Source organism: Vulpes vulpes, chromosome 15, assembly GCF_048418805.1.
Source record: "Vulpes vulpes isolate BD-2025 chromosome 15, VulVul3, whole genome shotgun sequence".
NCBI lineage: Eukaryota > Metazoa > Chordata > Mammalia > Carnivora > Canidae > Vulpes > Vulpes vulpes.
Genome location: NC_132794.1, coordinates 68,271,861 through 68,284,840, shown reverse-complemented (window position 1 = coordinate 68,284,840; position 12,980 = coordinate 68,271,861). Strand labels below are relative to the sequence as shown.

The 12,980-nt window shown below is 45.0% G+C and overlaps 1 protein-coding gene across 7 annotated transcripts in view; it reads left to right on the top strand.

The window, feature by feature from the left end:
• DAPK2 (death associated protein kinase 2) overlaps positions 1-12,980 on the top strand; it is a 126,281-nt gene that overhangs the window by 76,722 nt on the left and 36,579 nt on the right. For 6 of the 7 annotated variants that reach the window (XM_026004375.2, XM_072738767.1, XM_072738771.1 and 3 more), the window contains one exon: positions 4,691-4,829. The exons of the other annotated variant lie outside the window; for it this stretch is intronic. In XM_026004375.2, the coding sequence (XP_025860160.1) occupies positions 4,691-4,829 (139 nt within the window). The remainder of the gene's footprint in view (positions 1-4,690; positions 4,830-12,980) is intronic. 7 annotated transcript variants of the gene reach the window in all.

The window sequence follows — 12,980 nt, the reverse complement described above, 5'->3', positions numbered from 1 at the left end:
GCCCTTCTAGCACTGTCACACCTAACAATGATATGGTGTGTGACATTTACTTCCAGGACTTTATCAAGGGTCTCCTAGCACTTGTCCAAATCTACAGCAAGACCCCCCCCCCTCCCAGGGGGCAATAGGCTTGGTTTTCTCCTCATTCCTATTTTTTAAAAACTCTTTTTTAAAAAAAAGATGTGTTTAGTTATTTGAGAGAAAGAAAGAGAGCACGCATGAGCAGGGGGAGGGACAGAGGGAGAGAGAGGAGCAGGCTCCCTGCTGAGTTCAGAGCCCAATGCAGGGTTCAATCCTACCACCCCAAGATCCTGACCTGAGGAGAAATCAAGCTGGACACTTAACGAACTGAGCCACTGAGGTTCCCCATCCTCATTCCTGTTTTGCAAGAAGAAAAGCCAGGTCCTGGGACTCTCACGTGCAGCGCCCAAGGGGAAGTTTGGGTCTGTGTCAGGGAAGGTTTGGGACCACCACCGTTCTGGCCCTTGATCAAGGCCCACAGAGCAAACTCAGGGTTACTCCTTCAGCAGCTGAGAGGGGGGCTCTAGTTTCTAGCACCTGCTCAGGGGGAAGATGACTTCACCCATGAGACACACGGAAAAGTGGTGCCCCAGCCTCATCTCAAACACCAAGGCAGCTACTGCGGGCTGCACCCAGCTGACTGAGTAGGGGACAGCGAGGCGCTAACGGATGGCGTGTTCACAGGCGCCACCTCACTTCGCTCTCTCTTCACCCATTTGCCACCACCCCCACCTTCTCTAAATAGTTACTCAGTGTCTATTATGTGGTAGACACTAGACATAAAGATGAGGACCTGATTCATGGCTCCTGCCCTTGAGAAACTCACACCCCAGCGGGAACAGAGGCTTCTGACATGCATCTGTCTGCCACAGGTAGACATTTTTAACCTATTTGGCAGATGACTGATGACTGAGGTGGAGAGTGTTGCGCTAGTCAGTGACAGAACCAGCATGCTGGCAGGTGTGCACCTCAGCCCTGAGGCCGGCCACCGCACAGGGACTTACTGCCACAGACACACCTTGTGCTCCTCCTCATCCCTGTGCCTTCGCTGGCGCTGTTTTCCTTGCTGCCTCCATCCAGACCCTCCCCAAGCCTCACTGCATTCCCAGCACCTTCTCCCACTGTGTCAGCCCACACTAACCACATGTGACAAACAATAACATCATGGCGGGAGCCCCTGCTGGTGGAGTGCTGGCCTGTGCTGGGTCACTGGGCTGAGTGCCTTCCTTATTGCACCGAGTCATTTGCTCTTCGGAACGAGGTGAGCACGTAGACATTCTCATGACCCCCAGTCCCTGACAGAGTTAGCGCAGCTCATCTCCAGTCTATACATTCACCTGAGAAGACAATGTTGGACTGTGACCAGGGCCTGGACATGGCCTTCACTGCACACCCCCCTACTCGGAGATCTTGCATGGCCACTTCCCCTCCTGTGGGCCTTGGTTTCCTCATCTGTTATGGAAGAACTGCCAGGTGATGATGGTCATTATGAGGGAGGGCGGCTGAGGGAGATCGTGGAGTCTCCCCCCGCCCCCATAGAAATTTACTGGTAATTTCTTATTATGATGGAATATATACAAAAGTCGAAAGAATAACATAAGGAACCCTCATATGCCCATCACCCAGCTTCAAATGATCAACATTTTGCCAGTCTTGTTTTATATAAAATTCCTACGCCCCCACCTGCCCCCACTCCAACTGTTTATTTGTTTGCTGGAATATTTTAGAGCAAATCTCAGACATCATGTCACTTTACACATAAATACTGTAGTGTGCATCTCTAACTGATGACAGTTTTTAAAAACATGCCCATTGTGTATTTATTACACCTGGCGGAAATGTCCAGCCAAGGCCTCGGGACCACCGAGGGTGTGTCCACTCCAGTCCATATGTTTTTCTGATAGACCCAGAGATATCTTCTTATGGTTGTTTTATTTGAATCAGTATCCAAATGAGGTCTACATACTGCATCTGGTTCTTTGGCCTCTTCTATCTCATTTCCTATAGCAGTTCTCCTTCCCCTTCTTCTTTGGTGCCATTGATTTGTTGGAAAAACTAGGTCATTTGTTCCATTGATTGTCTCACAGCCTGGATTTGGCTTATTCCTTCCTCATGCTTGTTAGTTAACTTGTTCCTCTATGTCTCTTATTTCCTGTAAACTAATAGATCTAAATGAGATACTCTCCATATTGGCTCTGTTCAATAGAAATATAATATGAACCACATATGTGATTTTACATTTTCTAGTAGCCACAATGAATAAGAAGTAAAAAGAAAGAGGTAAATCAATTTTTGTAATATTTTTTATTTAATCCAATATATACAAAATATTATTTTAACATGTAATCGATAAAAAATCATTAATGAGACATTTTACATTCGTTTTTCCATATTCCATCTCCAAAGCCCAGTGTGTATTTTTTTAAGATTTTGTTTATTTATTCATGAGAGACACACAGAGAGGCAGAGACATAGGCAGAGGGAGAAGCAGAGGGAGAAACAGGCTCCCTGTGGGGAGCCTGATGTGGGACTTGATCCCAGGACCCCAGGATCATGACCTGAGCCAAAGGCAGACACTCAACCACTGAGCCACCCAGGTGTCCTGCCCAGTGTGTATTTTACACTTACAGCACATTGACTTCATTCTCAATGTAATGGTTAGCATGAAATACAATCCTATCAAAACAATAAAGTTGTGTTTACAGGAAAATTTTTTACACCACTTCAGTTTTTGAACTAAAATGACTTCAAATGAAATAAAATTTTAAATTCAGTTCCTGGGTTGCACTAGCCATATTTCAGATGCTTAGTAGCCATGTGTGACTATTGACTACTATATTGGAGAATGTTCCTAGCGGACATTTCCATCACTACAGAAAGTTCTGTTGGATAGCACTGAAGAGGCTTAAGCAGATGTAGGTATGAAATACTTCATAGGTGTTGCTGTGTATTTTCCTATTGTATCCCATCATGTCCAGTTGTTGTGTTTTTCATGGTGCTGGGATTTATTAGTGGGTCCATGGTTGCTTCTGGATATTTTTAAAGAAAGGAGAAAAGGAAATTTCAGCGCTCTTTGTTTAGAATGAACTAGGTGGCAGGGAATGAGTGATTCCCCAAACTGGGACAGAAGCCATTCTGGCCATATAAAGAATCATCTGAGGACACTCAGTCTTTTTTTTTCTTTTTTTTTTTAAATTTTTTTTTAATTTTTTTTTTTTTTTTTTTTTTTTTATGATAGTCACAGAGAGAGAGAGAGAGAGAGGCAGAGACACAGGCAGAGGGAGAAGCGGGCTCCATGCACCGGGAGCCCGATGTGGGATTCGATCCCGGGTCTCCAGGATAGCGCCCTGGGCCAAAGGCAGGCGCCAAACCGCTGCGCCACCCAGGGATCCCCGACACTCAGTCTTATATAGTGGTTGAAAGTCATTCTGCCTGGGTTTGAATCCTGACTGCCACTTACTAGCTCCATGACCTTGGGCAAGTCAGTTAACCTCACTGAGCCTCTGGGTTGTTTTTTTTTCTTTTTCTTCTTTCTTTCTTTCTTTCTTTCTTTCTTTCTTTCTTTCTTTCTTTTCATTTATTTATTCATGAGAGATAGGCAGAGACATAAGCAGAGGGAAGAGCAGGTCTCCTGCAGGGAACCCAATGTGGGAGTCAGTCCCAGAACCCCAGGATCATGTGAGCCAAAGGCAAACGCTCAACCACTGAGCCACCTAGGTGTCTGTGAGCTTCTGTTTTTTCAACTGTGAAATAGGAAAATGCTAGTACTTAGCTTATAAGGTATTACAATGGTTAAATGAGATAATGTGCCTAAGGCACACATAATGCACAGAGTAAATATTCAATGGTATGAATTACTAGTATTATGTTATTGTTGTAAAATTATAGGTTCCAAGGTTTGGGGGTTAGAGAATCTAATTGGTTAGGGTCTGTGGTAGGACCTGGGATCTGCATTTTAAACAAGTTCTCCAGGTGATCCTAAGTTCTTGGAACCTCCTGGCCCACATCCCTTCCCAATGTCTTTCCCTGGGATGACCCTTGGCTCTATCTCAGCCCCAAAAAAGCACATCCTGGCGGATACCCCAGTGTCCATCGGAGGACAAACAAGCCCAGTAAGGTTGCCAGATTCAGCAAATAAAAATCCCCTATTTTATCTGGCAATCCCAGATCCCTAATTCAGTTACAAATGTAAACTAGTATTTACAGGGGAGGTTGTTTTTGCTCTGTAGGCCTCTATTCCTGCCATATCTACCATAAGGTGTAAGTGTGAACTATGAGGACAAAAGTAGCATTTTCAAGTTTTTTAGATGGGTCTAGAATCCATGCCTAGATTCTCTTGAGCTTGGAAGGCCATCTTTTGTAAAATGAAAGAAAGGGCTTTAGGAGCCATTTTACTCAATCTGTTCATTTTGCAGGTAGGGAAACTAAGGTCTGCCTGGGAATAGGGGGTGGGGTGGGGAGTGGGGGAGTGAGTTGTCCGAGATCAGTGGCAAACTCGGTTCCTGGTGCTGGCTGGACAGGGGCCCTCAGAGATGGGGTAGGATATCCTTCCATATGCTCAGATGGTGGGGATCAAGTTCAGGAGCTGCCACCCATGACCTGGCCTCCTGGCCTCCTAACACACGGAGCTGACGGTGCCTGGCCCCCACCCCACACCGGTGTCTTGCAGGGTGTCAGGAGGAGAGCTCTTCGACTTCCTGGCCCAGAAGGAGTCTCTGAGTGAGGAGGAGGCCACCAGCTTCATCAAGCAGATCCTGGATGGGGTGAACTACCTTCATGCCAAGAAAATTGCTCACTTTGATCTCAAGGTCAGTGAAGGGATGAGGGAGAAGAATCATTTTAGGAAGACTGGGCCAATCCATTCTGACATTGCTGCCAGGAAGGGCTCGGTGCCCATTTGGCCGTCTTCCCTTGTCTTGCCATGGAAAACTCTGAGCTCCTGGGAAAGAAATGAGGCCACAGAAAGCATCCCTCTCCTCAGTTTCATTTCACACATCAGGCTTTCTTCACACAGGAGCTGACTGCAAGAAGCTTCTCACTCAGACCACAGATACCTTATCTCTTTCAGGCAGCAGGTGGGGTGTAATTTTTAAATAGTAGACCAGTGACAGGAAACTTGAAACCAAACACATTTCACAAGACTGGACTCTTCAGTAACCAAGAACTAACTTGTCAGGGGGCAGAAGTGGAAGTGTTGGGGTGAGGACTGCTGAGGTTGGCTGGCTCTCCAGGCCCCACACAGCCTCTGGCACCCCTGGCCCATAGGTCATCAGTCTTGGATCGCAGGAACCGCTGGCTGTCCTCTCTGTTCCCATCCCCTACTGTGGCCACAAAACTGCTTCTAAGGGCCACTGATCATTTGTGGTAACTGGTATTCAGTGTCAAGAAAGTTCACTGTGACCACGTAGGACCTCATAAAGCAAGAGTGTGGTCAAAGTGGAAGGATAAGTTCCCATGGTAACTGAGCTCAGTTTAGTAGACTGATGAACCTTTCCAGATACCCGAAGTATAAAGATCCTCTAACTGGTGATCGGAGGGATCTATTTACTGGGGTGAAGACCCACACATTTTTCTATCTAGAAATTCCTGTTGTGTTTCAAGCTTTGTGCCAGGTATCACTACAGATACAAAAATCAACTGAGGCTCTGTCTGGGCTCAGTTCCTCTTTTCTAGGAAACCTAACACAGGGGACAGAAAAGAATGATCAACAACTCTAAGTGCTGCCGTAGAAGGAAGTATAGGGGAGCTGGGGAGCTCAGAGGAGGGGGCATCTAAGTCAGACTGCAGTATCTGAGAGGGCTTCCTGGAAGAGGTGATCTTTGAGTTGAGTTTCAAACAACTGGTAGAAGTTATCAAAGGGGAAGGATCTTCTAAGGGACAGAGGCTAGCAGTGTACATGGTCCCGAAATTGCACAATGTATTCAGGGAAGTACAGGCAAAGTGGGAATGTTATGAATGGCTGGAGAGCAAGCCAGGAGGAGAGCAGAAGGCAGATACAAGGGCGTGAGAGCTAAACCAAAGAGGTTGAACTTTACCCTAAGGGATAAGGGCTGGGTGTTGGGGGGGGCGTGTCAAGTGATCAGGGAGGTGAGGCAAGCAGATGTGTGTTTCAGAAGGATCCTTCTGGCTGGAAGGATGGATAGAGTGGGGACACCTGGAGGCTGGGGCCCAGCTGGGAGGCCAGTGCAGTAATGAGGATGAGACATGGAAAGTGCCAAACTAAGGAGGGGACAGATTGAGGATCTACTACAGGGTTGATCTGAGGTTTTGATTAGGTGCCTAATTAGTGGTAAAGGATGAGGAAGAGGGCAGAGTCCAAGATGACAGCCAAGTTATGACTTGGGGGCACCAGCCCAGAGAGGGCATGGCATACCTGTGGTCTTACAGCAATGGCATCAGGCAGTGGGCTCAGTTCTTTTTTTAAAAAAATATTTTATTTATTTATTCATGAGAGACAGAGAGAGAGGCAGAGACATAGGCAGAGGGAGAAGCAGGCTCCCTGTGGGGAGCCTGATGTGAGATTCGATCCTGGGACTCCAGGATTATACCCTGAGCCAAAGGCAGACACACAACCACTGAGCCACCCAGGCATCCCAATGTAGGCTCAGTTCTTGCCATGGACCCTGCCCCAGCTCTTACTCTGCCCCATGGGGTGACTTGCTGTGATTCCCTTCAGTGAGGTCCTTCCTCCTTATGCTGATTGTCACAGTATTTTGAATTCCTCCAACAGAATACACCTTGTAGCATTTCACATAGGAATCAGGGGTAAAACTTGGGAGTCATTGAGGAGGAGGTGGCCTGAGCTGACCTTTGAACCTTGGAGTGATAGTGCACCAAGCAGAAAACGGTCTACCTGGATTGCACTTGTGTCTCCTTCCTGACAGTACAATTGAAAGTTAACTTGTCATTTTCTGTGTCTTTACTGGCTCCAGGAGACTGGCTTCAAAATAGGCTCCTTTGTCTTTTCTCTACAAAGTCTGGTAGAGGTAGGAGGAGTTGTAATCCCATAGATGCTATGATGGCAGCAGGTTCATGCTGTTTAGTTTGCTTGTATGGCCACTGTGGTTGTGGGGAATGCTGGCTTGGAGGTGGCCACGTCGAGGTTTGATCTTCATCCTGCTATATCCCAGGATACAAATGAACCTCAGCCTTTCAGCTTTAATGCAAATAACAATCACTACTTGGTGCAGTTATTACAAGGGTTAAAGAGAAGCAGCATTACATGCCAAATACCAGATAGTGCTCTGTGATAGTACCTGCTATTGTTATTTCCCCTGCCAGAATAGAGGAAAAGCAAACACAACTCTTGTTACAGTATTTTGGGCCCATTAGACTAGGATAACAGTCCTGCTAGTGCAGTTCTCAGTTGCCCAGCAGAGAGCTGAGATTGCTTGCTGCTGGGGCATGTCTGGCTCCTGGGCTCAGTCTGGTTGCTTTCCATGACCTGGAGATAGTCTGGGTTTTCCCCGGATGTGTGTAGGGGGAGGATGCTGCTAACCCCCATCTTGGCCTCCTATCCTTAGAGTTGTGCAGACTCTGAGCCTTCTGACCTCTGCCTGCCCACCCATCTGTGGTCTCTTGGCCCAGGCCCTGCTGAGCAACTTCAGGAAGTGATGAGTAGCTGCATTACCTCATGATTGGGTAGATACTTCCTGGAGCCAGAATGTGGATATGCATACCCCTGGCTGGAACTTTCCACCAGCTGGAGGGGATGATATAGAAAGTCCAGCTGGTAGCTTGGGGTGGGAGGAGTTCTTGGCTCCATGTTTCCCACCATATAAAAATCATTTTACATGAATATATTTTTCTTCCTGATTTTAATTCTCTATGAGGTGCCTCTGCTTTCCTCAATTCTTGTATTCTATTACCCGTCACCAGGTGAGTCAGGCTAGCCTTGCTGTCCCAGGGACACAGCCACCCTGTTGTCTCCATGCCCCTACCTGTTCTCCATGCTCATCTTCCAGCTTGAAGGAGCAGGTGATGGAGGAGGGGCAGCGCTCACCTGCCTCTGAATATGAACGACTTCTCCTGGGACACTACCTGTTAAGCTCCTCCTATGTTCAGTCACTCTGCTAGAGAGGTGAGGCCCTGTCCCTGCTTTTTTTTTGTTTTTTTTTTTTAAGATTTTATTCATTTATTTGACAGAGAGAGAGCAAGAGCGAGAGCACACAGCAGGCAGAGGAGAGGAAGAAGCAGGCCCCCAGCTGAGAAGGGAGCCCAATGCAGGGCTCCACCCCAGGACCCCAGGATCATGACCCGAGCCAAAGGCAGACACTTCACCAACTGAGCCACACATGTGCCCCCACCCCCATCCCTGCCTTTGACATGTTCCTAGCTTGTGGCATAGGGCAGATAAATGGACAAATTAATGTATAATAAGCAATCTTGGTAAAACAGATCGTGGTATGCTGCGGCCCAGATATCTAGGATGGGTCCTTGTCATCTGTAGGATAAACGAACCCATTGTCAGCATGGCATTCAGGTTTTTCATACACTACCTTAGCCCTGATTCTGACCTCATCCACCTTTCCCCACTCCAAAATGCTAGCTCCAGGCAATCAGATGACAGATACATGTTCTGGCCTCTTTCCTCTTCTGTTCATGCTATTCCCATCCAGGAAACTGCTGCTCTTCCCTTTCTCTGTCCAGGGGTTCCTTCTTGCCCCTCCTTCTAGGCCCAGCAGAAACGCCATTTCCTCTGGGAAGCCTTTCCTATCCCTGCTACCTCCCAAAGCATAACTAAGAATGAACCTGCCTTTCTGCTTATGTTGCTCTTTGTATAGTCTTCTGCTGAGAATATCTATCACCATCAATCACTTTTTTTTTAAGATTTTATGTATTTATTCATGAGAGACACACAGAGAGAGGCAGAGACATAGGCAGAGGGAGAAGCAGGGTCCCTGAGAGGAGCCTGATGTGAGATTTGATCCCAGGACCCTGGGATCAAGACCTGAGCTGAAAGCAGAGGCTCATTGAATGAATGAGTAAATGAGTGAATGAATGCTTTGGTAAGACCAAATGCGTGCATGGATGGCAAAGCCCTTTCATGTCACCTGGAAAATGCAAAAGAGGTTACAGGCAGGTTTCTATCCTGTGATGTGAATATTTATTGAGGGACTCTTGTATGCCCAGTAGTAGAGTGTCAAATATCAGTGTGATATGGTACTGGCTTCCAAGGGCCCACTGTCTACTAGGAGATGGCCATGGTAAGACGCGGTAGGGAGGCCACCTGAAATGAAAATGAAAATGAAATGAAAGCGAAGCATGACCCTCACCAACAAATGCTCACTTCCAGGGAGTAAGCCTTCTCCCTCAGCAGAGGGAATACCATGCCAGTGTGTTGTAAATACATCACAGAAAGGCCATTGATGTGGGTAGATGATGTTGCTGCGTATTACATGGATGGAAGGAACACTGGGGCTGACTGCCTCTCTGTACTAGGTAGCACCCAATGTGGGCTTCAGTACCACCCAGGGACCACACCCTGCTATGCCATCCCAACACACAAATAAAGGCCTTGTAGAGGGCGGTTTTGTGTTTATTTTGCATTTGAGAATTTCCCTTCTGAGTATTATTTCTGAGCTGCAATTTGAGAAATCAAAAATGGAAGGTCATCCTCAGGTCTGACTGGTATTTTCAGCAAAGAGAACAAGCGATGAAGATTGAATGAAATTATATGCAAGCCAGGAACCCAGAACTCTCATGAGGTTTTTTGGTTTATATAAATAGTATTACAAAGTGAATTTCTGAACAAAGTACCTCAAAAATCCAAATTCCTCTATGCCCTGATCATCCTTTCAATTATTTTTATGTTCATGACATGATGGGGTCTGCTTGTCAACCTTTCATAGGAATGATACACTTATACTTTAAATGTTTATGACACTTTCTGTAATGCAGCATGCTTACACAGTTGTTGTCTCATTTGATTCTTATGGTCACCCATTGAGGTATATGATACTGTCCTTTTTTTTTTTTGCACACAAGGCAATTGAGATTCAGAGAGGTTAAATAACTTGTCCAAGATCACACAGGTATTAAATGACAGAGCTGGGCCTTCAACTTAGCCAATGAGGAAACACAAAGTCAAGTTATGTGCTACCAGCTTTTCTTTCCCCAGACTCTGACAGTGTAGATTTCTTACTTCCTTGGGCCGTGCCTCTGACACATAGTTAATCCAAAGATCTGTACTGTGCCGTGCACGTCTCCTTCACACAGTTAATTTCTCATCTGGTTACATTGTTTTTTCTTTCTCATAAGTTATTCCTTATTTTTTTAACGTATATTTAATCGGTTGCTATAAAATGTGCATGTATTTGAAAGTAGAATTTATAAGAATAAGACTGTTTCCAGACTAAAACCTGGCAGCATGAAGCAAAGGTAAGACAGGGGAGAGATTTAACTGCCAGGATAGGATGGGGTGAGATTGTGAAGGTTCAGGGCAGACCAAAGAGTCTGCATAGGTAGTCACAACCATGGAAGACTTTTCCCCTCAAAATTGTTTATTATGAAAACATTTCAGAACATTTAAAGAAATTGGAGGAATACAATGGACGCCATTAGACCTTCTGCCTAGATTCAACATGTAAGCTCATTGCTTTACCTCTTTCTCTCTTTAAAAAAGAAAAAATATATTTATATTTCTATAAAAGTATTTTTATATACATATATACCTACCCATGGAAAGAAAATTCTAGCCTCCTGACACTTCACTCTCAGCACTTCTGTAGGCATCTCCCAAGATTAAGGTCAGTCTCCTACCGACCTACCACCATTATCACACTTAAGGAAATTAACAATAATTGGTGGAAGACCTTTAATAAATGGATGCACATGATTCTATTTCTGACTTTGAAAGAAAATTCTGGTAGGTGGAGATGATAGGAGAGAGTAGAATAGTTGGAGGAAATGATAAGAACATGGGAAAGAGATGACCCAATGGCTCCCCTTAGCATTTTTTAAAAAGATTTTTATTTATTTATTCATGAGAGACACAGAGAGAGAGAAGCAGAGACACAGGCAGAAGGAGAAGCAGGATCCATGCAAGGAGTCCAATATGGGACTCGATCCTGGGACTCCAGGATCACGCCCTGGGCTGAAGGCAGGCACTAAACTGCTGAGCCACCCACGGATCCCTCCCCTTAGCATTTTTTAAGTGAGGATGGTCTTTTATGCTATTATAAAAGGTAATAACCTGCTTGCCTGAGGTTCTGTGCAGTAGTATTCTGGTAACAGCCAGATTGCCAGGAAACAAGTGTATGTACACACACACACACACAAATTTACCATGAATTTTATGATATAAAGATTTGTAACACAACTTATAAACAATAAAACATATTGTCCTTTTTATTGTAAATTCCAGATAGCCAATTGTTTCTCATACAACATTTTCTTTGGTTTTTGCCAAACCCTTGTATCAATAGCCAACCTGTGGATGTGGTTGACACCTGACTGTAGTTCTTTTTTTTTTTTTAATTTTTATTTATTTATGATAGTCACACAGAAAGAGAGAGAGAGACAGAGACACAGGCAGAGGGAGAAGCAGGCTCCATGCACCGGAAGCCCGACGTAGGATTCGATCCCGGATCTCCAGGATCGTGCCCTGGGCCAAAGGCAGGCGCCAAACCGCTGCGCCACCCAGGGACCCCCCGACTGTAGTTCTGACAAAAATATTGGTTGATATTTTTGTCTACATTAACAAGTAAGGTGAAAATGAAACAATGAAGACGTGTGTTAGAACTTTGCTGATTTGTCAATGACAGAATGACTTCCTTGCTGAGTTGGATAATAGTTTCTGTATATTGAAAAAATATGTCCTTCATTTCTAATCCTTCTAATTTCTGTCCTTCATTGCTAATCACACAACAATGGCTACATACACAGCACCCTTTTACATTTAATCTGCATTATTAAGTGATCTTCTCCAGCACTTTTCAAGTCTAGAATCAAGAAGATAATAAATCAGGTCCCGATCTGTAGCATCTGTCAGTTTCCATGGTGTCAATACAGCCACCATGGCCAATTTCAAGGTACCAACATGCCACTGACCAGAGTTTAGAAGAGGAGTGCAGTAGCACACCATTATTTAGTATTTCCCCAATACAGAGATAAGGGGCAGAAATCACCTCAAGAGCATAAAATATGATTTAATAAATGAGGAAGCAGGGATCCCTGGGTGACGCAGCGGTTTGGCGCCTGCCTTTGGCCCAGGGCGCGATCCTGGAGACCCAGGATCGAATCCCACATCAGGCTCCCAGTGCATGGAGCCTGCTTCTCCCTCTGCCTATGTCTCTGCCTCTCTCTCTCTCTCTGTGACTATCATAAAATAAAATAAAAAAAATAAAAATAAATAAAAAAAAAATAAATGAGGAAGCAATGAGTTTTATTTTATTTATTTAGTTTTTAAAAGATTTTATTTATTTATTCATGAGAGACACAGAAAGAGAGAGAGGGAGAGACACACAGGCAGAAGGAGAAGTAGGCTCCATGCAGGGAGCCCAATGTGGGTCTCGATCCCAGAACTCCAGGATCAGGCCCTGGGCTGAAGGCAGGCGCTAAACCGCTGAGCCACCCAGGCATCTCAGCAATGAGTTTTAAGGATTGTTTTTAATATAACTTATTTCAATATCAGTTTATGTAATTTAATTTTAATATTAATATTAAAATAATATAATTATGTAGCTCCCTTAAAAACCAGCTCGCAAAATTCCTGGGCTGTCATGAACCAGTAGGCACCAAGCTCCAGTACCTCCCTGGCTCTCAGAGACTTTGCACACAAAACAAGAGCATTTTGTAACCAGGATAGTGTTATATGCAGGCTGCTGTCAACAGTGTAGTAATAACAATGGCAGCCAACGGTTATTGAGCACCTCTTAAGTGAGCAGGCTCTTGTCTCAATGCTGTATGTATGTTTACCCATTTAATACATGCAACCACCCTGTGAAGGGAGTTCTGCA